The 24918-nt window shown below is 44.1% G+C and overlaps 1 protein-coding gene across 1 annotated transcript in view; it reads left to right on the forward strand.

Annotated features, from left to right (window-relative positions):
• Positions 1–21569, forward strand: part of PDE11A (phosphodiesterase 11A) — a 300465-nt gene extending 278896 nt beyond the window's left edge. Inside the window, exon 17 of the mRNA XM_081815325.1 lies at positions 17685–21569. Within this exon, the coding sequence (XP_081671451.1) occupies positions 17685–17843 (159 nt within the window). The 3' untranslated portion in view covers positions 17844–21569. The remainder of the gene's footprint in view (positions 1–17684) is intronic.
• Positions 21570–24918: the final 3349 nt, after the last annotated feature.

The following is a 24918-nucleotide window of genomic DNA, read 5'->3' on the forward strand; positions in this document are numbered from 1 at the left end:
ATCTATTGTCTCACAGTTCTGGAGGCTAGATGTCCAAAATCAAGGTGTGGCAGGGTTGATACCTTCTGGAGGTTCTGAGAGAGAACCTGTTCCATGCCTTTCTCTTAGCTTCTGGTGGTTACCAGAAATCCTTGGTATTACTTGGCTTCTGGATGCATCACTCCACTTTCTGCCTCTGTCTTCATGTGACATTCTCCCCCCGTGTCTGTGTGTCCCTGTGTCTTCCCATGGCCTTCTTATAAGGATACCAGCCATTGGATTTAGGGCTCATCCAATCCAATATGACTTCATCTTAACCTGATTACATCTGCGAAGACCCTATTTCCAAATAAGCTCACATCCCAGGTACCAGGGTGAGGACTTCAGCATATCTTGGCGGGGCGGGGGGGGGGGGGGCACAATTTGATCCACAACAACGAGGTGGCAGCATAAGCCTGGAAATAAGCAGAAAGGTTAGAAGCCGGTAAGTGGATTCTCACTACGCACACGGCCAAGGTAAACCACCTCTGTCACTGCTGCCAAGCCAGGAGACCAGGGAGCTCTTCCCGCAGAGCACTCATCGGGAGAATTCGGGGCTCAAATTAAGTCTGTGGAATGACTGGCTGGACCCCCAGGTGCCCTCCTACCCTGCACCCAGGATGCCAACAGCCAGACATCCCCAGGAGCAGAAAAGTGGCCTCAGAGAAAGGATCCGCACGTACTTGCCCTTGGGACGCTCTCAGTGAGAGTCAGCTCCCCGCAGGATGCCCCCCAGCGGCCGCGCGCAGCCGGGGACAGCTTCTGCCCTTCTCCCACGGCCACACTGCCTGGGAGCTGTCTTGGGTGCCTTGCACTTGAACTGTGCAAACGGAGAAGGGCCACAGGCTGTTTCAGGAGAGCCTCCACTACGAAGGAGTGGAAGCAAATCAAAAACAACGAAGGGAAAATGGAATTCAGAGGATACAGTAAATACAAAAAACAAAAGACAACTTTAAAAAACCTGATATCATCAATAAGCCCAGAAACACGTTATAAAACAAGACCAGGTGCCGGTTTTATTTTCTCGTTGCCACATCATGATTTTTCTCCTTCCTCTGGGTCCTCTGTCCCCACTCAGACCTTGTCACGCTCAGCAGCCCCTGGCGAGTTTCACAGCCTCAGTCCCATCCGCCAAAGCAACACGGGAGTTATCTTCCGAAAACAAATTTGACCGTGGGTCCTTCAGACCCTCCCTCCCCGTTACTGGAGGGAAAAGTCTAAGCTGGGGTCTGACCTTCCTCTGCTCACCTTCTCTCCCTCCTTGCTCCGTCTCCTCTGCTCTTGAGGTAACTGGTCACCTGCCATTTCCCAAACTGCTACTCCACCGACGTGACACATACACACACGCGCGCGTGCACGCTCGCACACCGTGCCTTTGCACATGGCTCGCACTGCCCGCCCTACCTCTCCTTCTTCTCCCCCAGCAAATCCTACTCTTACTTGAGGAATCTGCTCAGATGACAGGCTCCAGGTAAAAGCTCAGTTTGCTCCCAGCAGGTAGAGACCGCAGCCTCAGGGCCCCTTTGCATTTTCCTTTACTAGCACATTACACTTATTTGCATTCATCATCTCTGTTGCCCAGCTGCAATGCCCCGCACACACTATGCCACCGACCTCCAGGGAGACCCCACGGGACGGTCTCGGCAGCACAGCCTGCGGTGGGGCGGGGGGCGCAGAAACGGGGAACCGGGAGGAGTGGGATGCGGTGCCGCTAGGAAGCTCTGGCGTCCCCTCCACACCTTGTGCTTTCCGCGTGCCCTGAAATAACCCACCATTCCGAGGTGCCCTGTGGCGGGCATTAGCAGTTCTGTCTTTATTTCACGGCTCAGAAAGCAGGGAGGTTATACTTGCTGTTCACAATCGCCCCGGTGAATAGGAGGGAGTTTCAGCCTACCAGCCGCTGCCTCCTACAAGCAAAGGGAGGGATAAACCACAGAACCATGAAATAACAGAAAAGGAAGAGTAATTCTCCAAGTCCTTGCCTTCCTATGTCATCTATAATCTTAGTGCCACAGATGCTCTGAATGGCCAAAAACTAAATAGGAAAGGAGAAAGAGAGCAACAGAGACCTACAGAGAAGAATGAGACAGAGGGAAACAGAAAGGAGACCTAAGACAGGCCAGTAGGGGCTGAGTGTTTTTATAAGCATCCTTTCGAATCCACCCTCCACACTCATAAAACCTAAATCTTGCTATCCTCGGACTTTTTTTTTTTTTAAGATTTTATTTATTTATTTGACAGGGAGAGAGAGAGAGAGGGAACACAAGCAGGGGGAGGGGCAGAGGGAGATGCACACTCCCCGCTGAGCAGGGAGCCCGATGCAGGACTCCATCCCAACACCCTGGGATCATGACCTGAGCCCAAGGCAGATGCTTAACCAACTGAGCCACCCAGGAGCCACTCCTTAGACTTTTTATGGTGATCACCACAAGCTTGTAGGTTGGACTAAAAGTAACGCCACTTTGCTACGTTTTAAAAGTCTTTGGCCTTACAAAGTGACTCTCTTCTTGGAGCAAAGGGAAATGACGATAGTTAATAACAACCTTTCCAAGAGTCTGAACCAAGGGAGAGGAGGCTCATGGACATGCATACATACATGTGAGTTGTCATTATTACTATCATTAATATGGCCCCTAAGCTTCAGTAGCCGGTGTTGTAAATTTGAGTAACTGTCAAACTGCCTAGCTTACTAAGATGTTGTAAGTCTGTAATAACATTCCTGAGCACTTACTATGTGCCAGGCACCAGTCTGACTTTCCAAACATTATCTGATATAATCCTCTTTGCGATAGCAAGCCAGGTACTACTATTATCCCCCTTTTCCAGATGTGAAAGCTGAGGCTGGAGAGTTTCTATATCTTGCCCAAGAAGACGCAGCTATTAGGTGACAGAGCTTAGATTCTTTCTGCTTCCAAATCTGGGCTCCTGCTGCCACCTGAGTGTGTGAGTGTGTGTGTGTGTTTGTGTGTGTGTGTGTGTGTAGGCCTTAACGTGCCACAAACTTCACATCATCAGTGGGTCACTATACACGGAGACAACATGCTGTTGTGATACGAAGATTCTTGACAAGAAGTGAGCTTATAAATAATCTGTAGGTCGGGAAAGCGGAAACCTGAAAGGTCACTCATGACCCGACTTAATAGTGGCAAAGCTGGTTTACAACCCAAGACTTTCGACCTTCAGTGATGGTTTGTCCCAATACACCTTGCCATCTATGGGGAAAATTGGATCATATAATCTCAGAGTTTTCAAGGCTCTCCTGAAGGGACAAAATTTGAAAAGGAAGTCTACACGAGTAGTGATGTCAATTTCCAGCAAGCAGAAAGCAGATCGAACCAGGGAGTTTGTTTTGAAGGACAGCATGGTGAAACAAGATGCCTCGGAGAACGGGGGAAATGGAATGAAAAGTCAGCAAACAAGGTAGAAAAGACAGCCCTGAGAGGGCCTGAGAAACTGAACAGAAAATCTGAAGGAAGATAAATGGATAATTTAACAGCCATTCAGTTTTTAAGAAAGACAAAGAACAAGCTACATTGCATCAGAAAAGGCCTAGAAATGATGATGGATGGGGCCCTTCAAATGAGTGGTGAACACAACAGAACCACAGTTGCCTGCCCAATTCCCAGCTGAGGGCAAATTTGAGGAACTAAATAAGGATATGAGACTGATACGGATTGAAGAGTTTTTCAAAATCTATTTAATGGCCAGGCAGGGGACATTGATCGCTTCTCAGAGGAAATGTTTAGGATCAATGAGGTAGTCGGCCCTTATTTGTGATGTGGGTGGCTGAGTGGGCTGGGGGAGGGGGTTATAACGTATACATAACAGTATTGCCACGTACTTTAAAGTATTGAAATAATTCTTGAATTATGGTGGTGAAACACTAAATTATTTCGATCTTCATGAACTAAGCATTTCTTTTCTTTATCCTTGTATCTGTAAACCTTCTTTCACTATTAACAATCAGGTAGATGACTTGTTATTTAATAATTCTCACACGTGATCGAAGATTGCTAGTTCCTTTATCGGTTCATGATAAAATTTTTAAATATCTTACTGTTAAATACTTTATACACATCCAGTGAACAGAATTCAAAAGGCACAAAAGTATTAGAGAAAAGTGATCCTTCCTCACACTCCTGTCCCCCAGTCACCTCCCTCCGGGGCCACCACCTCTAAAGACCTTCTTATGTATGCATCTAAAGACAATCTATAGAAAAGCATAAATACAGTCGGTTTTTACACTGTTTTTATACATACTGCTTATACGCTGTTTTCTAATACGGCACATATGTATGCATATACACTCTCTGCCCATATATATGTATATACGTGTATGTATGTGTGTACGTATATATATGTATGTGCACATATATGAACATAAGTATATCCTGCTCCAGACCATGCTTTTTCACACTTGATATATTTTTGAGATTTTCCTGTTCCAGTGCCCAGACAGCAGCTGCTTCCATCTTTTTGATGGCCATAGGGTATTAGATTTTAAAGATGAAGAATAAAATATTTAACCAATTAATAATTAATTATTAAGGACACCGATGTCATGTCTCATAGTTTGCTACTGTAAATGCATTCTTCACACTTTATTTATAGGATAAATACTTTATTTGTAGGATAAATACACAAAAGAATTATTGGCCATTTGGCATACAGGCATTTGAAATCTTGATAGGTATTGCCAACTTTCCCTCTGTGGAGTGTGTACCAATTTATATTCTCACCAGCAATATGTGAGGTGCCCCTCTCTCCGCACCCTTACCAACACACTAGGTTATCAAACTTCTTGAATTGTGCCAATATGATAGGATAAAATCTATCTCATTATAGTTTTCATTTGCATTTTCCATATCATAAATGAGTCTAATCATATTTTTAGTATAGACGTGTTAGGAGCAATTTGTATTTTTTTCTGTAAACTCTTCATATTTTTGCCATTTTTCTATTAAGCTGGTGGTCTTTTTGATTTGTAGGCGCTCACTATATATTAAAGAAATAGACCTTTATCTGTAGCAAAAGTGGCAAATATTTTCCCCAGGTTGTCATTTACCTTTTCCCTTTGTTTATGCTGTACAGAAATACATCGATTTTATGTAGTCAAATTCATGACTGTTTTCTTTTGTGGCTTCTGGATTTCATGTCATGCATAGAATGATTTTCCCATTGCAAAAGATAACATTTAAGAATTTTTCTCAGAACATCTTTTAGTATTTTATGGTTTCTTTTTTTCTTTATATTTGTACCTCTGATTCATCTGGCTGTACTTTATTTTGTTGGATGTGAAGTATGAGGTCAGAATCCAACTTTAGGTTTTCAGATGGTTCCCCAGTTTTCCCATCAGCTTTTGACTAGTCTTTTTCCTTAGGATTTAAAAAGTCACCTCTATCATAGGCTAAATTTCTTTAAATTTAATTCTATTCTTAGTCTTTCTATTCTGTTCTATCAATCTGTCCACCTCGTCATACTACCTTAATTAATGTCTTTTATAATATATTTAATGATAAGCCTAGTTCATCTTCAGCATTACTCTTGCAGTATTTTTCTAAGGATGCGTGTTTATCTTTCCAGGTGAGCTTTAGAATTTAGTTCAAAAACAAATCTAGTTTGTCATTTTATTGGGATGCTTATTTAATTTTAAATGGTCAGTGTTTGGAAGGCAAATGACTGTAAAACTTCCCAACGTTGAAAGATAGAAAAGCGTTGCCCCTTAGGAAGTTTCTATTCATAACATCCTGATGTTCCCATCCTTAAACTGCATTTCAGTAATGTAATAAAAAATATCCAGGGTCGTGGTCCTGCTATCCCCATACCATATCTTAGCCTTGGGGGAAGTTAGCAATGTAACTAAAGAAAAGCCACAATAGCATGCCCTCAACCAGGTCTTAAAGTGACCAGCTTGGCCTCTTTATTTGGACAAAGAGAAGGCCAGCTAATGAACATCCTCCTCATATACCCAGTGGTGTGTGCAAAATATTCCTTTTCTTGTCTTCCTATTCTTTCTCTCCAAACTCTCACTTTCTTCATTATCTTATAAAATTAAGAAAAAGAAAGTTCTCTTACCATACGGAGAGAAACCACCAAAGTACTAGAGGATTTTTGTCCCAAGGATCTTGGATTTCTCACGGGTGCTTTGGATCTGGTGCTCTGTAGATATGGGACATTGGGGTGCACAGCCTTTGAGGGCTCCTTCTTGTCTCAAACATGAGCCTGTGTGGTACTGAGCATGAGGACCACCTATAAAGCCTCACAAGAAATGTTCCATAATCATTTGCGAGGTGCTCACTAAGCGGTTCATCAGTACCAATAATTAGTGTTTTGACTCTTTTGAAATGCTCAAATATAGGCTGAAAAATCGAAGAGCAAAGTGTTAGTGGAGTATTCTAGAATCCTTTCTTGAAGGGCCCATAGCACCTTTCTCAGAACACCATTCACGCCAAAGGCATGGAATTGCAATTCCATATTTTTACATAGGCACCCTATCCATTCTGTTTGGGGAAGCTTAGGATTCAAGGTACATGAGAAGTCCACACAGAATGCCTGTAGCTCAACAAACTAAAAATGTTTAAATGGTCCTTCTTACACATTGAACTTGGCCAAAATAATCGAGTCTATATATTTCTATAAAATCGCAGATGGCCCTGTTTTACCAGAAAACATCCCGGTGCATGGAGGGGAGGACTGTTACCATGTGGCTGAGCTTTAGTTACATGTTCCAGCCACCTCTGGTGTGAAGTCCCATTCATCAGAGGCTGTGGCTTCTGGGTCAGCAACCATTCCTTCCAAGTCAGATGTTGCCTACACAATGAACGTGATTGATTAGCTACCAATATGTTCTAAAAACCCAACCAACAGGATAACTTAGGACAGTATCCTAGAGGGGCTCATTATAACAGAAGAGGCGGTTCTCCTTGTTCCCATTTACACAAGCTATCTTTGGGCCTGCCTGTTATTTACTACTTAAAACCCTTGTTTTATTTTCCCAGGGCAGGATAGAGTAGATGAGTCACAGATAAAAGATTCACTGTCCGAGAAAAAAAAAGAAGAAGAAGAAGGTAGCGGGAGGGGAGGAATGAAGTGGGGGAATTCGGAGGGGTGGACGAACCATGAGAGACGATGGACTCTGAAAAACAAACTGAGGGTTCTAGAGGGGAGGGGGGTGGGAGGATGGGTTAGCCTGGTGATGGGTATTGAGGAGGGCACGTTCTGCATGGAGCACTGGGTTTGTGCACGAACAATGAATCATGGAACACTACATCTAGAACTAATGATGTAATGTATGGGGATTAACATAAGAATAAAAAAAAAAAAAAAAGATTCACTGTCCGCACCTAATGTTTGGGAGATGGTGTTTCTACATTACTCAGAGGGCGGTCTCTGTCCTGTGGGTTTGTCCTGAAACAGTGTCCCTGACCCCAGAACAAAAGAGTCACTCTACTCTCCTGACACTACAGTTAGGTGGGAGAGATACCTGTCGTTACCAGCATCCCAGTGAGATCCCTTCCACGGGCTTTGTACTCAGGCAGGCCACGACTGACATTCCAGCTCTGCTGTATTTTAACCATGTTCACTCTGGTGCCTTTGACTTCATTTCCCCCAGTCTAAGGTTCCTCATCTGTCAGAACGGGATGAACAATACCAATCTGCCAGCCACATTGCAGGGCTTCGTCCACTCAAATACGGAGAGATCCTCGAATGGAGCCTGGAACATGGGACACATTCAGTACTCAATAGTGAGTTCATTATGGCAAGACGGGTTTTCCCGTCTGTCACGGCAGGCAGATGGCCGCCCACGGAATTGACTCAGCCCAAAGACCTGTTTCATTCAGTTGAACGCTGTTTTTAAAACTGTAAAGGGTCCAGTTTGCCGGAGGCCCCACCATTGCCAGCTGTCTCGTGCAGCTTATTTCATGCCTTAACTGTCCCGGCCTATACTTGCAGACATTTGAGGGTTTTTTGTTTGTTTGTTTTGTTTTTTGAGTTTAAGACTCTTGCCCTCTATGATGGAAGTAACAATGTTGTTTATCCCAAGAGAGACAAAAATTCCTGCCTCATGAATTCAGAATGTTAATGTCATTTGTAAGTATCATTTTCCACAGAGGAATCCCTTGAGCGTATAAATAAAGTAAGCAAAACACATAACCTGAGAGGTCGGAAGGGAATGGAAATGGAAAGAAAAGAGGGAGAGAAGATGGGTATCAGGCATTTTAGCATCTTCACTTCTATAGGCATCTGCTTCACACCTCAGAAAGAAAAGGCTCTCTTCCTAAGTTATTACTAGTACTATCATTAGCTTTCAGGCTATTAGACATTGATGCTACAAACATCAGTGTTATAACCTGGCCAGACTATGCCCTTAGGATTCTGATTATAGGTCTGAATCACTCTTCCATTGGATTCTAATGAGCTCGCGTGCCCTCATAATAAGCATTACCTCCGTGGCTTTATCATCTTTACTGCTGTTCAGGTAACTGCCTCACATTATTTAGATTTTAAGATCTCAAGTATCACTAAAAGATTTCAGAAAGATCTGACAATACTTTTTGGCATTTGCAAAATTTGGACTCGGCCAAGCTGTTACTGCACATGTATAGAAAAATAGTTTTCTCAAATGGAAAAAGCATCTCACCCGATATGACAAACATGGGGTAATAGTGAACTCCCACTAAAGAGAAAGTAACAGCTCGTTGCTGTTTGTCCTTTCTGTCAGAGCTCACCTGGTCTACAGGGAAAATCCAAGCTGCATGGATGGCAACTCCCGATTCCTCTGAGTATTCCTTCATTGGAAGCTGAAATTCCACAGGCCTGCTGACTTTGCCACCAGAGGGAATTGGCATACACCGTTAGCACTTTCTGAGTCCCCATAACATGGCAGGCCAAGAATGAGCAACCTTTTAAAGAGTCTGTTTGGTAGACTCCTGGGATTCAAGGAGAAGGGAGAGAACTGCTAGCTGATCTCTGACCCTCACTAATTTGGTAAAGAGCACTGCCCAGTGAGTGTCAGCAGCAACTTTGTGTGCTGAGGAAGCTGAGACTTCCTTATGGGAGCCACCAGTTCAAAGTCTGGTGGCGGGGTTTGGGGGGGGGGGGTTCAAGCTCAAGTAATTCTGGGTGTGACAGAGAAAAACAAATGACAACAGCAAAAGACTATTTGGAGCTCAGAAACTCACCCAGATTAGTCTGAGCAGAAATGGGAATTGATTGGCTCAAGTAACTGGGGAGCTGAGAGGCACATGTGGCTGGCGGCACAGAGCTAGAGCCGGGGGATTCAAAAGATACCATAAGATGTGTCCCCTTTCCTCTGCCTCCTACGTATGTTTTGGCTTCATTCTCAACCAGGCTTTCCTCACACATCCTGACGGCTCTAATGTCACATGTCTATCATAGGTATTATCACACCAAAAGAACCATGAAAAGGAAAACCTCATTTCCAGCAGTTCCAGGTAAAACTTAGAGAGAGCTCTGATTGCTTTAGCTTGGGCCACAACCCTATTCCTACACCAATTAATGAGGCACTCCTGTTAGTGAGGCCTGAATTATGTGCATACTCAGAGCACACGGAATGGATTTTATTATCAGAGGAACAGTAAAGGGTCTGTCTCTTACAGTTCACTTATAACCTGCTGTCATAAAAAGTTAACTCATAATTCCACAGTGCAAGGAATCAACTAGAATTCTCTGACACCTGCACAGTTCAACAGAAAATAGAGACCTACAACATGACATCAGTTCCCTCAATTAGATATTGCATGCAGCTGCTAGTAATAGAGATCTGAAATCACAACAGCTAAACAAAATAGAAATTTCTTTTTCTCTCTCCTTCAAAATAATCCAGAGAAGTCCACTTTAGACTGCTATGATATGGTAGTTCCATAGACATCAGAGACCCAGTCCCTGTTTATCTTTCCTTAGCATGTGGCTGCCATACTTAAGGTTGCCTCATAGTCGCAAAGTGGCCACTATAGCTCCAGCCATCATGTTAATATTCCAGCACCGAGAAGGAGATAGGACCAAGAACAAAAGGATGCACCTTCCAGCTGAATAAACTCCCATTTAAGAGTTTTCTCAGAAACTCTTCCTCATGAATTCTGCTTATACCTCCCTGGCCATTCCTAAGGTCAGGGGAGGCTGAAATGCATATTTGGAAGGCAACTAGCAATCTCTGTTAGAGATACCAGAGTCCTGGCAGAGTAAATGACTCTGTCCCCAAATGGAGCAGAAGTCATAAGGCTAGAGCCCTTTGAGTTCCATTGCATTCTAGCCTGGGAAGAACCCAATAGTACACGGTGCCTGGCATAGTTAACATGTGTAATGTATGTAAATGATTATTATTAACTTTCTGACTTTAGCAAAGTACTCACTAAAGATTTATTTTAAAGTGGGTATCTTTAATGTGAATGCTTAAAAACACTTATTCACAGAAGTCTTGGCTTGCTTCTGTGTTCACCATTATTTGATTATTCGTTTTTCAAAGCAAGTTTTAAAAACTGCTGGAAGCCTCCTATGGTAGTTAATACATTATCTTAAGCAATTTAATGCAAATTAATTTTTACACAACCTTGAGTTTCAAAGGCCATTGACCTGGGGAGAGAAAGAGTGAAGTTTAGGAGGAATCTGTTTGCTGCCTCCCATCTGGACCCCATAGCCAGCTCCATCTGCTCTCACACGTAGTAAGTAACACTTTGGTGACTCCCCTGCCAAACGCACCATGTGGAGTTTGGCTTATTTTTTTTTTATTTTTTATTTTTTTACTCAGGAAGATGTTAGAAAGATGCATAGAAAGATGTGAACTTCAGGTTTTCTAGAAAACTTGATGGGATTATTTGGGCATTTCAAAATTCTGCTTTTGTACCTTAACCCAAGTTTTCCATTGGGTTTTATGGGGTTTTTTTTCCTCTCCTGTGTTGTTTCTGGATTCCATTCTCTTTTAATACCACAATTCTCTTTTTCCGGTGGAGTCTTCCAGCACATTCATATCAGATGGAAGCCACTGAAAGGCTCGGGGTAGAGAGGGACCAGCTGGGGTCTGTGGCTACAATGCGGATGGTTAATTGGATGGGGAGGGGAGGGGAAGGCAGGCATCCCGGTAGGAGAGGAGCAGGTTAGAGCAGTTGAGAAGATGATGGTCTTCTAAACCAGGGTTGGAGACATGGCAAGAGACTGACACGAAAAGACACTTTGGAAGCAGGATTGACAGGACCTGGTGATAAGTTTGTGGGGGCAGAGAGGGAGATGTCACGGATGGCTCAAAGATTTCTGGGCTGAGCAGTTGGGTGGAGGTGATAATGCTCAGTTCCCCGAGAGAGTAAACTGAAGAAGAAAGTTGGGAAGAAGGTGACGAATTCAGTTCTGGACAAGCAGTTCACTGTCTGTGGCCTTGCCAATGTGACAGAAGAGTGGAAGGCTGGCAAGCCAACCGTGATCCTTAGCCAACTGCACCACTGCCACGTGGCATGGAAAATTCAGGACTATGTTAGCTTGAATCATGAATAATCTTAACCTCTGGGAATCAAGAAATATAGCAGTTGGACAATTTAGACGTTTGGATTTGCTCCCACAATTGGCCCCTTCTTTCTGAAGGCACATACCTTCAGGAGAAGCCTTCTTTGTTCCTCAGAGATGCTCTGGCCAGTCACATGAATCCAAGAGAATCTCAGGGCCTGCCACCATGCATGCTCTCCTGCCCCTCCTGTTGAAGATCTGAGCAGAGATGACAGCAGCTGGTCATATCATCAGTGATTTTCCATTTCAAGATACCAACTCTCAAATAGGCTTTTTGACATTTTCACTCAGAAAGTAAATAATCATGGTAGTAAAAGTGATCATATCTTCATAACAGGGATATTGCCTCAAACAGTTGAGACGGGCTCCAAGTCTAATTTTATATTTTATCAAAAAATTGATATTAAAGAAATACTTTTTTAATTTTTTTTAAAAATTTATGTATTTGTTTGAGAGAGGGAACACAAGCAGGGGGAGGGGCAGAGGGAGAGGGAGAAGCAGACTCCCCACTGAGCAGGGAGCCCGGATGCGGGGCTCGATCCCAGGACCCTGGGATCATGACCCGAGCCAAGGGCAGACGCTTAACCATGTGAGCCACCCAGGCACCCCAAAGAAATACTTTAAATTCGTTGTTTTCTACCATGTATTGTACCTCTTAGTTTCTGAATATTTCTCTTGGGTAAGGTGGGGATGAAGGAAGACAGAAAATGCTAAATCTTATTGCCAGCACTCTGGAATTACATAATTCAACCATAGGAAGTGAAAACCATCTTCTCTCTTTGGCCTTTTAAAAAAATAAATGAATAGCCAGCTCAGATAACTCCCTCAAAGTTTTGAAAAGACCTTAATGACATAGTTGGACATTTTCAAGTGCAAAGACAAACGTGGTTTTAATTTGCTGGTGCTCCTTTAGGCCCCCTTCCAACAACAGAGTAGAGGAGTAATGACTTTTTCTGAGAACGTGGCTTTCTCTTGGTTGATTCCCTTGGTCCCCATGTGCCCGGCCTGTGGAGCGGCTGAGTTCTAAGAAGTGATTGCGGCCTGCTAGTAAGTACACGCCGGGCCCAAGATAGCATAGCAGGTGTGGATCATGACGGCGGAGGGAAAGCAGGGCCAGAATCCGACTCCTAGCAGCTCGGTGAACGGATAACAAAACAAAACAGAACGTGGTCTCAGGAATCATGGTAATAAGAGAGAATACTGTATTCATTTCCCAAGAGGGTCGTTCTGGGGTTGTTTTTATAGCAGCTTTCTGCAGCAGGTCAGAACGCCCTGACCCCGCTCTCAGCCACTGGCCGCTGGCCTAGCCTTGCGCCTTCCTCCTGCCTCGGTGTGCGGGTCCTTGTTCCCCAGGGCCGCTGCGGGAGCTGCTACCGACGCAAAGCTGAGAGGCCCTGCTCCCACTCCCGTCGGGGCTCCCGGCGTAGCCCCCCAAACGGAGCCGTTTAGAACCGCTGGTAAGGGACTTCCAGTGCTGGCCGGGACACAGTGACCGGGAAGGAGCGTGAAACGAGAGTTGACAGAGGACACGGGCAGCATGTAGCCCAACATAGTGGTTCCTGAGAGAGGGGAGCAAACGAAGTGAGCCCTGCAGTTGTCCCCGCTCCCCGCTCCCGGCTCCCGGCTCCCGGCTGCCCGCTGCCCGCTGCCCGCTGCCCGCTCCCCGCGCCGGAGCGGCTTCCGGCCGCCGCACACGGAGGGAAACCCGGTCTCACTGAGCTGACGAGGCAGAGCCCGGAGTCTGGGGAGGCCAAGGAGGTTGGAGTTCCCAGGCAAGAGGACCAGGGAGGAGACAGCTACGAGACGAGAGAGAGAGACAGAGAGAGACAGAGAGAGAGCGCGCGAGAGAGAGCGCGAGCGCTCCACAGACCTGCAGAGCGATCTTCAGCGCTGTTCACCACATGCGTGTGGGGAAGCTGCTAAGGCTGAGGAAAAAAACAGCGAAAAGGAACAAGTAGAACAATGCTCAGAGCTCACACAGGCTGGGGAACAGCCCAGGCTCCCACCAGCCAGAGCATGAGAGAAAACCCTTGAAAGGTTTGAGGTTCCGGCTACAGTTCTCAGAAGATTATTGTCTCGGTAGCGGACCCATATCAACCCTAGACTAAAGGCTGCTCTGGACCCACCTAGCAAGGCTTAAAAGCAAGCCTCAAAAGGACCACATTATTTCCAAGTCACCTAACCGCATTCCAGAACAAAACTGAAAAATGTTTAAAGAAATGCAAAAACAAATGGATTAAATAAAAATCCAGCACACAACAGCCTAAAATTCACAATGGCTGATATCCAGTCAAGAATTACCAGGCATGCCAAGAAGCAAGAAAACCTGGCCCATAATAATGAGAAAAAAATCAATCAATACAGACTCAGAAATGATACAGATCATAGAATTGATGGAGAAGGACATTAAGACATTTATTATGTTTTATATGTTCATAAGGGTAGAGAAAAGATCAAGCATGATAAAGAGTCATGGAAGATATAAAAAAAACACCCAAATCAAACTCCTAGAAATGAAAACTACAATTTTTCAGAGGAAAATGACAGTAGATGGGATTCACAGCAGATTAAGCTCTGCAGAAGAAACTCTCAGTGTCATAGCGATAGAAAATTAGAATGTGGTCCCTCTCCTCTCTATATACTCCAAGTGTTAATTTCTACACAGTACATTTGGGCTCACTCAAGCATCATAATAATGTTGTTCCACAAAGTTTTGATCTCACTCCATCTCTGAAAGAAACATCCAAAATGGTAGGAGAATCAACTTAATTATACACACATATGTATTATATGTATACATACAGACGTTATATGCATATGTATATATGTGTATATGTATTTTTATATGTGCTTACATATGCATAAAAGATTTCTTGAAGGATAACCAAGAAATTGATAACTTTGGCTGCCTCTAGGGAAAGAAACTCAGTGTCTGAGGCAGGGGTGAAGGGAGATTGTACATTGTACCTTTTTACCCTTTATATCCATTGGACTGTGGGAATGTATTACTTACTCAAAACATAAATAAAATGTGGAATAAACCATAGCTGCTGGTCCCAAGGGGACTCAACAACAGAGTGAATGGAATCGGGAGGAAGTGGGGTCCCACAGCCACTTGGATGACTAGATGCCCAGGGCTGTGTCCCGGAGCAGGCAAGGATCCAAGGCACTGTCTGCGGTGGGCCAGGTGGAGCTGGCGCAAGCTTGGGGGCCAGACAGTTGCCCCAAGGGATGGTAAGCAGCACATCCTAAGTTGGGGTATTAGGTCAGTCTCGACCCTGACCTACACTTGAAGCAGCACATGAGTCATCAGCCCTACAGTGCTCAAGTAGATTCCGGCTTAAAGAACCATTAGGTAGAAGTTACAAGGATATAGATTTCTGTTCAATATACGGAACATTCTAAAATCAGAACCACCTGGGAGGTAGTGCGTTCACTGCCTCTGGACACGTGTAAACATTGAGGGTCCCACTGCAGGGTTGCCACAGAGGAGATTCAGCATCCCATGGCTGATAGCACCACATACACCACCTTTAGAGTCCCTTTGCATACATATGGAGAGTGACTAGACGGGTGATATTTGTGCCCTCTCTCTTTTGCAACATGAAGAGCAAGTCAGACAAGACTTGCAAACAAGTAGCATTTGCACAGAATTCATCAGGTGTCCCTCACTGATGAGAAGCTTTTAGGAATATCCGTATTTTCTAAATAGTAGGAGCAATTCTCTTACTGATGGCACAAGATGGGATATTTTGCTACCTTTGCCTAGACCTGCACCTGCCAGGGGAAAACGATATTCTAATATGGCAATTCCGTGTTTAATTAAAGAGACTATGAAACAAAGAGAAGGAATCCTGAGAAATATGTACTGCTCCCCCCACCCCGGAAAAGTTTTTTTTTTTTTTTTTTGTATTCACCACAAAGGTAGCAAGAGAGACAACAAAGAGCTAGATAAGGGAAAGAAATCTCTGTTTGGGGCTAAGCCAAATAAACTTAAATGGTTTAAGGAATAAACTGGTGGAGTAATTCGAATCATGGGCAGGTGCTATGAATGTAATTTAGTAAATGCTCGGGAACCTGCCAAGGAAGAGAAAAATGTGTTTCTTTTGAGATCATTTCCCAGCAGCTTCATAAAAGAAAACTGATTACAGGAATTTAATAAGTAAAACAGAGCCAGAAATATAGTAATCAAATGAGTTTTTAATTACATTTCAGGCAGAAAAAAATTCCAATTTGTGCTCCTGGGATTAAAAAAAAAAAATAACTTCTAGAGAAATGCTTTTGTAGCAGGAAAATAACATAAACACTAATTTCCATAGGAATTATAGTAGTCAGTTTAATTAAAAGGCTTGATCAGAGTGAAGAGGACCAGTGCCAAACTATACTAAATAAAACCATGGCATTCGTTGCTACCCCACACTATTGTCCAAATAAAAACACTGTGCATTGAGCAGAAAGCAGTAACCTGCATTTTTCTCATGAAAATAAAGGGGATTTTGATCACTACCTGAGTTATTATGTTGTTATGTTTTATTTTCGTATGGAATGGCTAATAAATCTGATTTAGAATTGAATGTTGGTTGGTGTGATAAAGACCGCTTTTAAGAGAGAGAATATGCTCCATTTAAAAGATGTCCGTGTGAAGGGACCCCACTTCAGCCAGGTTGAAGGGCTCACAGCCCAGTAGGATCCCTCGTTACTTCTGGGCTTTTCAACAGCCACTTAACTAACACCCAGTTGCATTTAACTCATGTCCTGCAGTGAGGGCTATTTGAGGGGATAGATCAGATCTAACTGGTGATTTGCAGTCATGTTAGGGAAGGACACCCTCTACGTGAAGGGCTATTCTTTCCTCCTTTGGGAGGCTTTGCTATGAACCTCCCCCTAACCACACGTCCTGCTTGGAGAAGGCTGCTCCAGAGGTATGCTAACATTGCAGTGGCTTTGTTCCCCTTGGGATGAAGGGGACACACCTGCAAGGTGTCTACATGGAGCAGGGGGTGGGGGGGATCATCTGTGGCCACAGCACGCAGACCCTAAGCATTGGGCGGGAATACTATCTTTCCATAGACTAACACCCCCACACCTCCACCATCCTTGTTTTATTCATTGCTTTGTTCCATGATAGAGGCCATCCAAGTTTTGTAAAGCTAGAAGTTTATACCATTAAGGAGTAGGAGACTCTTTTTTTTTTAATAACAAAATTAAGTAGGGCGCCTGGGTGGCTCAGTCCTTAAGCGTCTGCCTTTGTCTCAGGTCATGATCTCGGGGTCCTGGAATCGAGCCCCGCATCGGGCTCCCTGCTCAGCGGGAAGCCTGCTTCTCCCTCTCCCACTCCCCCTGCTTGTGTTCCCTCTCTCGTTGTGTCTCTCTCTGTCAAATAAATAAATAAATAAATAAATAAATAAATAAATAAATAAATAAATTTCAAAATTAAGTAAAGGAGAAAATATTTAGGAGAGTCTCCTGCAAGTAGGACCCTGAATCGTGGGTTGGCCTCCAGCCTCAGCCTGCATGTCCTCTTCCATCCTGCCCTCTGAGGCACCCTGGCCCTCTCTTCCCCACTCCTGTCTCCCTTCTCTCGCGTCCATCTCCGTTCATGTTCACATCCACATCTGCACATGTAGCACAGCTCCCAGATCCTTCGTGGGAAAAATGAGCACCTTCTCTTCTTTCAGGATGTTACCTGGCCTTTCTTATCGGGTGAGTCCACCCAGCACCATCTGTGGTGGAGCAAATGGAAGGTGTATCTTGGTCAAAACTGAAGTTCATGGTCTACTGAGATCTGGAAGTCTCCATGGCAGGCGACAATATACATATTAGTAGTCATGTGTGAGCTGGATATTTTGTGTCCTGTCTTGTCTGCTGTGGATTAAAAACAGGATCATAATCTAACTGGCTGGCACCCTAGTAGTACATAGCCCCCCCACCCCACCCCCGTCTTATTTTTCCATTTTCCCTATGGGCTCTATTAATGTAACACAATGGCGTTACATGCATATTTGCTTCTTGTAAATAGCTCGTGTTTACCAAAATAATTATCACTTTTCATTTCTTGCAGCCAGTTTCCACTGTCCTCACCAGTGAAAGCTGGAAAATCGTGTCAGTGACTCGGGTTCCTCTCCTCCACCTGTTTCTTTGTTTTACTTCAGGCGTTGGTGAAGGTCAATGTGAAACTGAAGCCGATGCTGGATTCCGTGGAGGCTAACAGAAGTAAGTGGGAAGAGCTGCACCAGAAAAGGCTGCTGGCGTCGGCCGCCTCCCTCTCCTCCGCCAGCCTCTTGCCGGCCGCTGGGGAAGACAGAAACTAACCGTCTGGCTTCGCGGCCGCCGCAGAATGACGGTGTCCTGAAGGGCCGGCCTCGGTTCAGTCCGCGGCATCCCTTTGCCCTTTTTCGCTCAGGCAGACGGAGTCTCATTTTGCGCAGGGAAGCACGCCTGGGCTTTCCCCTTGAAGTGGGGTCAGCAGAGGAGAGCACGGCCCGGAGGGACGGAGCAACAGGCGGCCGGCCGCCGAGCACCCAGAGCCTGAGGCTGAGCCGGGGCGCTGGGCAGACGAGCCGGCGCCTGAGGACAGCCGGCCCTGCTCCTTCCCGGCCCAGGGAGCCAGGAGCAGCAGTGAGGACGCCTTTAGCGCTGCTTCACTTCCGATCTCGCCCTTGATTTGTTACAGGCCACGCAACACCTGCCTTTGCATCCTCTCAGCGCTCTTTCGTGCCACATTGTCCCAAGAATCCCACTTTGTATTCTGTAGAGGTATCTTATTTTTATCCTAAAGCTTCTTAATGATGGATCAGAGCCTTTAGAATTGCCTCCCTAAGAGATAAACTATAGTATCCTTACAAATACCAATCATGTCTAGTTTTTCCCTAAAAGGCCCATAGTAGGGAGACAGCAGATGTGTTTGTGTGACTGGTGTTTATACAACATTCATAACACTCCATGGGGATTGCGGTCCCCTTTTTCAGTTTTTTAAAATTCAACCTTCGTTGTAGACCAAGTCTTCTCCCAGGAGGAATGGGTTAAGAGACTTTAATTAAAGGAGGGATGAAAGGAAGTCCATAGCTGGATTTACCACAGGTGACACATGAGTACTTAGGAACTATTCCCAACAGCAGGGACATTTTACAGACAGAGCAGAACCATGGAGAACGATCACTGACTACCTTGAGTTCTTTTAGGGATAAGTTTTTGTAAACCATTGAAGGTTCCGACCAAAACCAACCTAAAGCCAAATGCAGTGGTCCCCAGATTTTTATTTTTCCTTAAGTGTAAGAAATAATGCTTGAAAAGTGAAGAAATAACAGTCTGGCCAGAGGACAAATATTCTCTAGGAAACTAGGTTTATAATTAGAATAAACGATATTAAATTGATGGAATGACTACAAAACTACTTTGCTCCCCATTTTACCTGAGAGATTGAGGATGTGGTTTGATTTGTCCAAAGAACACTGGACTAGAAGCTAGATTTCCTGCCCTGGCTTTGGCACGCTTGATCAGGTGACTGTGGACAAGTCCCCTAACCTCTCCCAGCCTGTTTCCACATCTGTTGAATGAGATTACATTAGGAAAAGATTTTCAAACATATTTTAACCTTAGAACTCTTTGTGCAAATAAGTCTTATGCAGAATTCCCAAGATATAAAACGCCTAAAAACTGAAATTTTCTGCTTGAAGCCAGGTTGGGGAATCCAGAACCCTGTAAATTCTCCTCTCTTTGATTACATACGTGGCGGTCCATAAAGGAGCTCTGAGGAGTTGGAAGATTCCTGGACTAGATGAACCTTGAAGTCCATTCCAGCTCTGGATAATCCCAAGTTCACCATTTTTGTTCTTGTTTTTACTGGTCAATACCAGTTATTAACTTGACTCCTCAAATATTAAAGAAATAAGGACTACATTCCACAAAGAGCACTGTTCCTCCAGAGACACACAGTAGACATTCTGGAAATGTTTAAAAAATGGGTAAATGAAGGTACCAAAACAGGAGTGAGGGAAGAGCGGGTATCAGGAGGGAAGACATAAGATTCTTTATGGCAAGAAATAAAGTAACAGAAAATTATAAACCAGGAAAGCGGAGGGGCGGGGGGGAGAAACGAGGAAGATGAGGACGAGAAGCAAAAGACACCCTAAAAAGAAAAGATGCTGAGGCAGCTGGTAAGAGGACTGCCAAAGGCAAAGTAAACAATCCAAAGAAAAATGGTGCCTCTAACCCCCCAAAATGAGGACGCAGAATCCTGTCATCAATTGCTTAGAAAAGAGAGACACACTTGAGGGGGGTTTGGCCAAAGAGAGAAGGAGTGGGAGCCTGAACAATAAGGTTCCTAGCTCGCCTTCACAACTGCCTCTGCAGGGAAGGCTGGAGGAACTGGGCGAGAAAATGAGTGCAGGGAAAATTGCCTCCGCAGAGCAGGTAAGAGGAGGTTGTTCAGATTTATGGATTTTATTAAGCCAGTTTTCTGAATCGCTCTGCTATAAAGGAAAATAGCTTCTGCCGCGCTGTCTCGCCTCCTTCAGGTGAGGAACAAAGCGGGGGTGGAGTTGGGGACAGACGCTGGCCGGCGTCTGCAAGCTCAGAAGCACTGCAGGTGTTTCTAGCTATTGTGTCGCATCATGTTTATATCACAAATGGGAATTGAAAATCAGTCCGTGTGAGGCAGAGATGAACCCACATCTGTTATCCTCCCCAACAATAAATAAATAAATAGCCCAGCAGACGGATGCCAGTCTATCTAGAGCAAAATTTTAAAGCATGTGCTTTATGATAAAACTAGACCCAGGGTCTGACGGAGACTGCAGGCAGCTACGGGTACTGTAGCCGCCCTGAACGTTGATGCTACATATTGCTAAGGGGAACATAATTTATAGCACAAACCCTACGGCTTCCACTAAGGTTGAGCTTTCGTCTCATTTTCTTGCCTTTTTATTGGCTTCACTGCACGGTTGCCAATAGCAACATCCACTGGTAGCAAGGGGAGTTCAACACCATCACAATCTGCCGTACACTGGAGCCCTGACAATGTCAACCATCAATCAAGTAGCTGTGTGTAATTGCCTCCATCTATTTCTCCTGTCTTGAGGTATCTTTCCTATTGTGGGTCAAAATTCAGAAACTGCTGACTAATGCCATGGGTCTGTTCCTCAGAGACCGTGAAGCAGTGGAAAGGACAGCAGCGCCCTCCCTGTGCAACCCCAGGGGGGTGAGAGGTTGAACACTTGCAAGTTGGAGATATTTTTAATCCCTTTTCTAAATAATGCATAATTTTCCAAGACTGTGAGGGATGTGTGGTTATCTATGTACTCTGCTTTTCTACAATACACAGAAATTTTCTGTCTTTTTTTTTTAAAGATTTTATTTATTTATTTCACAGAGACAGAGATAGCGAGAGCAGGAACACAAGCAGCGGGAGTGGGAGAGGGAGAAGCAGGCTTCCCCTTGAGGAGGGAGCCCGATGTGGGACTCGATCCCAGGACCCTGGGATCATGACCTGAGCCGAAGGCAGACGCTTAACGACTGGGCCACCCAGGCGCCCTCAGTCCTTATTATTAATGTTTATTTCCTACTGGAGGAAGGCAATTGAAATGTGAGCCTTCTTATAAAACCTTCACCTGACCAGACGATGTTTGCTTCCTCCAGTCTCTTGGCCATTAATTGTTGTAATGACTTCATCCTACTTTCTCCGCGTGATGTATTTTTTTCAGACATGCTATTTATTTTCTTGTTAGTCAAAATGTACATAATACATGCACAACCTATGATGTAGCTTGCGATCCTGGCCAGGAGGGACAGCGTGCAAACTGTAAAGGGCACCAGGCAATGCACAGCCAATGGGGGCTCCCCGTCCCCTTGGCCACCAGCTGGACCTGTTCTCTTGGGACTCTCCAGGTCTTGGGTTTTCCACCTGCAAAATAAAAGCGCTGGCTCTTATTAAGTTCATTTCTGTACCATTTCAGGACCAAGCTGTATTTAATTTTTAAAATGATTTCCACATAAAGGTCTTATTTACTCTTCTCAAATAAAAGAGGAGCACACATACAGAGGTCACCTTCTCTCTAAAGACAAAATAAAAAGTTACATACACGGATAGATATAAAACATCCTTACCACAGATACATCTGAGCCTGCCTCTAGTGATCATGAAAGATATGGTCATCAGTACATTTTTTTTAAAAAATATACCCTTTTACTTCGTAGAGGACAATTTTAGATTATCTCATATCTAGATGTCCCATAAATGGCAGTCACTTTAATTTAGAAGTCAATTTATAAAGTGAGTCAGATGAAATTAAAATTGCATGTGTTTTTTATTTCTAAGATCTGAGATGTCTATACACTTCCAGGTATTTTATATTTGCATACACATTGCGTTGGGTTAGAAATAATCTTTAACATTTTGTTAGTGTAATAACAATATTATCTAATGTTAACACTACAGGAATTCAGTTGATTTTTTTCATGTATCAAGATTTATCATACTTTATCCCCTTACCTTAGGTCATTAAACAGAGTCTGCTCAATTTACTTTGCGGTACAATTATTTTAAAATCCATGTCTCCTGCTGACTCTTAATGAATTGCCGAAAGATAAAATATAGTCTCGTCCCTAGAAATAGTGTGAAACAACTCCCTTCAAGCAGGACAGAAATCTAAACATATTGGGGGAGATTTAAATCTAAAGAAAAATGTCTGGGCTGGAAAAAATAAAAACTCAAAGAAGATTCATTAAGCAGAACAAGAACAAAACCTAATTTGGGCCCCTAAAAACTCTGGCCACACCAGCACAGGGAGGTTTCATTATCTGCTTCAGCCTAACAGCCTCTGAAACAGTTGTTCTGCCGCTTGCTGTCAAGCATTCCCCAAACTCAAATGCAGCAGGAAATGTAAAGGCTGAGTCTTGGCTACAAGAAGGCCAGAGTTGCCTAAGTGAGCAGTCACAGAATCCAAGACAGAGATGGCAGAAACAAAATGAAGCGTGTCCAGGGACTGTCATGAGCAGCACACGGTTCAGCAATGCCTGGTGTCCTGCTCACATTGTTCGTGTTACTACTTTTCCTCAACTAGCAATTTGGGGTTACATCTTCCCTAATTTAATTTTGAATGTTCTTGCATATTTGGCACATCTCTCAACAGGGCTAAAGATCAGCTGTTTATCGTGCGGCATATCTATACCAATGTTGTCGAATGTATACACTGGCACAGAAAGAAGTATGTTTATTAAGTAAATGAAGTATTCGCTGAGACCAAAATGTGCTATTTGCAGCTATCATCTATCTTTGTGTTCACTTTGTGTATATATATGTGTGTATTAGAATCTCAATTTTTCTATAGATTTAGATCAAATCATCTTTAGATGAATTAAGAAAGAAGAGAAAGAAAGAAAAAGGGAAGGAAGGAAGGAAGAGGGAGGGAGAGAGAAGGAGGGAGGGAGGAAGGGTGGGGAGAGAGAGAAAGAAAGAAACGGCATACTATGGAAATAAGAGACTAGGTTTTGTTAAGTCTCATTCCCATGGGGGAAAACTGCTTTTGCCTTTTTATTTTGATATACAATAATCTAAAAAGGATCCCCCCGGATCTGCTTCCTAATTATTATTGTTCTACACAAAAGAAGGGAAATTCTCTTCAGCTGAGTTGTTTGAAGTCACTCTCTTTGCGCAGATCTGCCAGGCTGATGTTTCATTGTAAGAATACTACCTTGCAGATCGCGTGGCCATTTCCCAAGCAGCCAATTCATGAGCTTGAAACAGTCTGCTTTAAGAGACCTAAATATCTGTTTTTAATAAAACGCTTAAAGTTTAAGAAGCCTCTGGAATAATCTTTCTCTCTCTTGAGAACGGTGATCTAAAGGCTGAAAGAGGCAAGCATGCATCCGAATAGCGACAATTTAGACTGTCAATTTAGCCCATTAACCTCGTCTTGATCTGTGATGTTTGCCCATCTGAGAGGGATCCTGAGACCGTCCTGTCCGTGGAGCATTTTAAAGATGACAAAAGGTTCCTCGAATTATTGAAGATTTTCTGGAGGGAGAAGCCGCGGCGGAACGCGGGCTCCCGCGTCCGTTACAGATTGCTCGAATTTGCATGGGCAATTACACAGGGGGATCACATCAATGCAAGGCTGCCAGCCACACTGACGCCATACAATTACACAACGGCTTCGGTGTTTAAACTTTAAAATTCTTCCACCATTGTGCCCGTTCTATTAGAACAAACTGCAGCAAATGATCCAAAGCCAATTCAAACGACTGGAGAGGCGGTGCCCAGGGGAAGCGAGGGAAGAGGTGTAGGGCGGCCCCTACCGGCCAGCCGGAGCAATCGCCAGTCCCCATGTGCTGGCTGCAGCCACCACACAGGCTTCTTTCTGTGTTTTGCTGCCCATGATTTTCCAGTGGGGCCAACGGTAAGAGTCGCCTAATTCACGGAAGGGCTGTGAGGATTAATGAGGGGAGTTAGGCAAAGCAGGACCTGGTCCTGGTACAGAAAGTACTGCATAAACACGAAGCTTAGAGTAACTCTTTGGATGGTTGACAGCTTTCTTTTTATTTTTTTTAAAGATTTTATTTATTTATTTGACAGATAGCAAGAGCAGGAACACAAGCAGGGGGAGTGGGAGAGGGAGAAGCAGGCTTCCCGCAGAGCAGGGAGCCCGACGCGGGGCTCGATCCCAGGACCCTGGGACCATGACCCGAGCCGAAGGCAGACGCTCAACCGACTGAGCCACCCAGGCGCCCCAGTTGACTGCTTTCTTTAAATGCCAGTATCCACAGTTGTGCCTTCTCTACTAATTCCATTTACGAACTATAATGCTATTGTGCTCCCCCTGTAAGTTAATTTAGATAATAATACTGTGAGCACCCAAATATAAGCAACTTGATAAAAAAAAAAACAACCCAAGGTATATCCAAGAAGGAAATCTAATTAAAATATTAATAAAGCTGAAACTACCAGCAAAAGGAGAGTTCATAATGAGGTTAAATGGCTTACTATCTGAGCATAAATGTCCCCAAGTGTTGATCTGGTATACAACTTTTCCAAAAGTGTTAAAAGATTGAACAGATGCTCCTAAAAGCCAATTCCATTACCAACTGGCACTAATTTATTCTTTTTCCCTGTTTATTGTTGAGAGGAAGCAAGGCAACTGAGCTCCTGAAACTGGCCATCCTGAAGAAAATGGCCTGCCAATGAGAGGGAAAAAGAAAGAACAACTGGCAAATGGTTTTGCAGAAGGTCTTCCGTTATCAAGGAAGATGTCTGCCCACGGCTGTGGTAGTTGAGATGTTCAGAAATGACCTATTTACCAATAGGAAAGGATTCCTTTTGAGGGATAAATAAGAAATCAAAGCTTCCAACTGTTTTACAAGATAACGCCCAATAGATTACACATACAAATA

This window comes from Leptonychotes weddellii, chromosome 3 (assembly GCF_054177405.1).
Source record: "Leptonychotes weddellii isolate Sample4059 chromosome 3, ASM5417740v2, whole genome shotgun sequence".
NCBI lineage: Eukaryota > Metazoa > Chordata > Mammalia > Carnivora > Phocidae > Leptonychotes > Leptonychotes weddellii.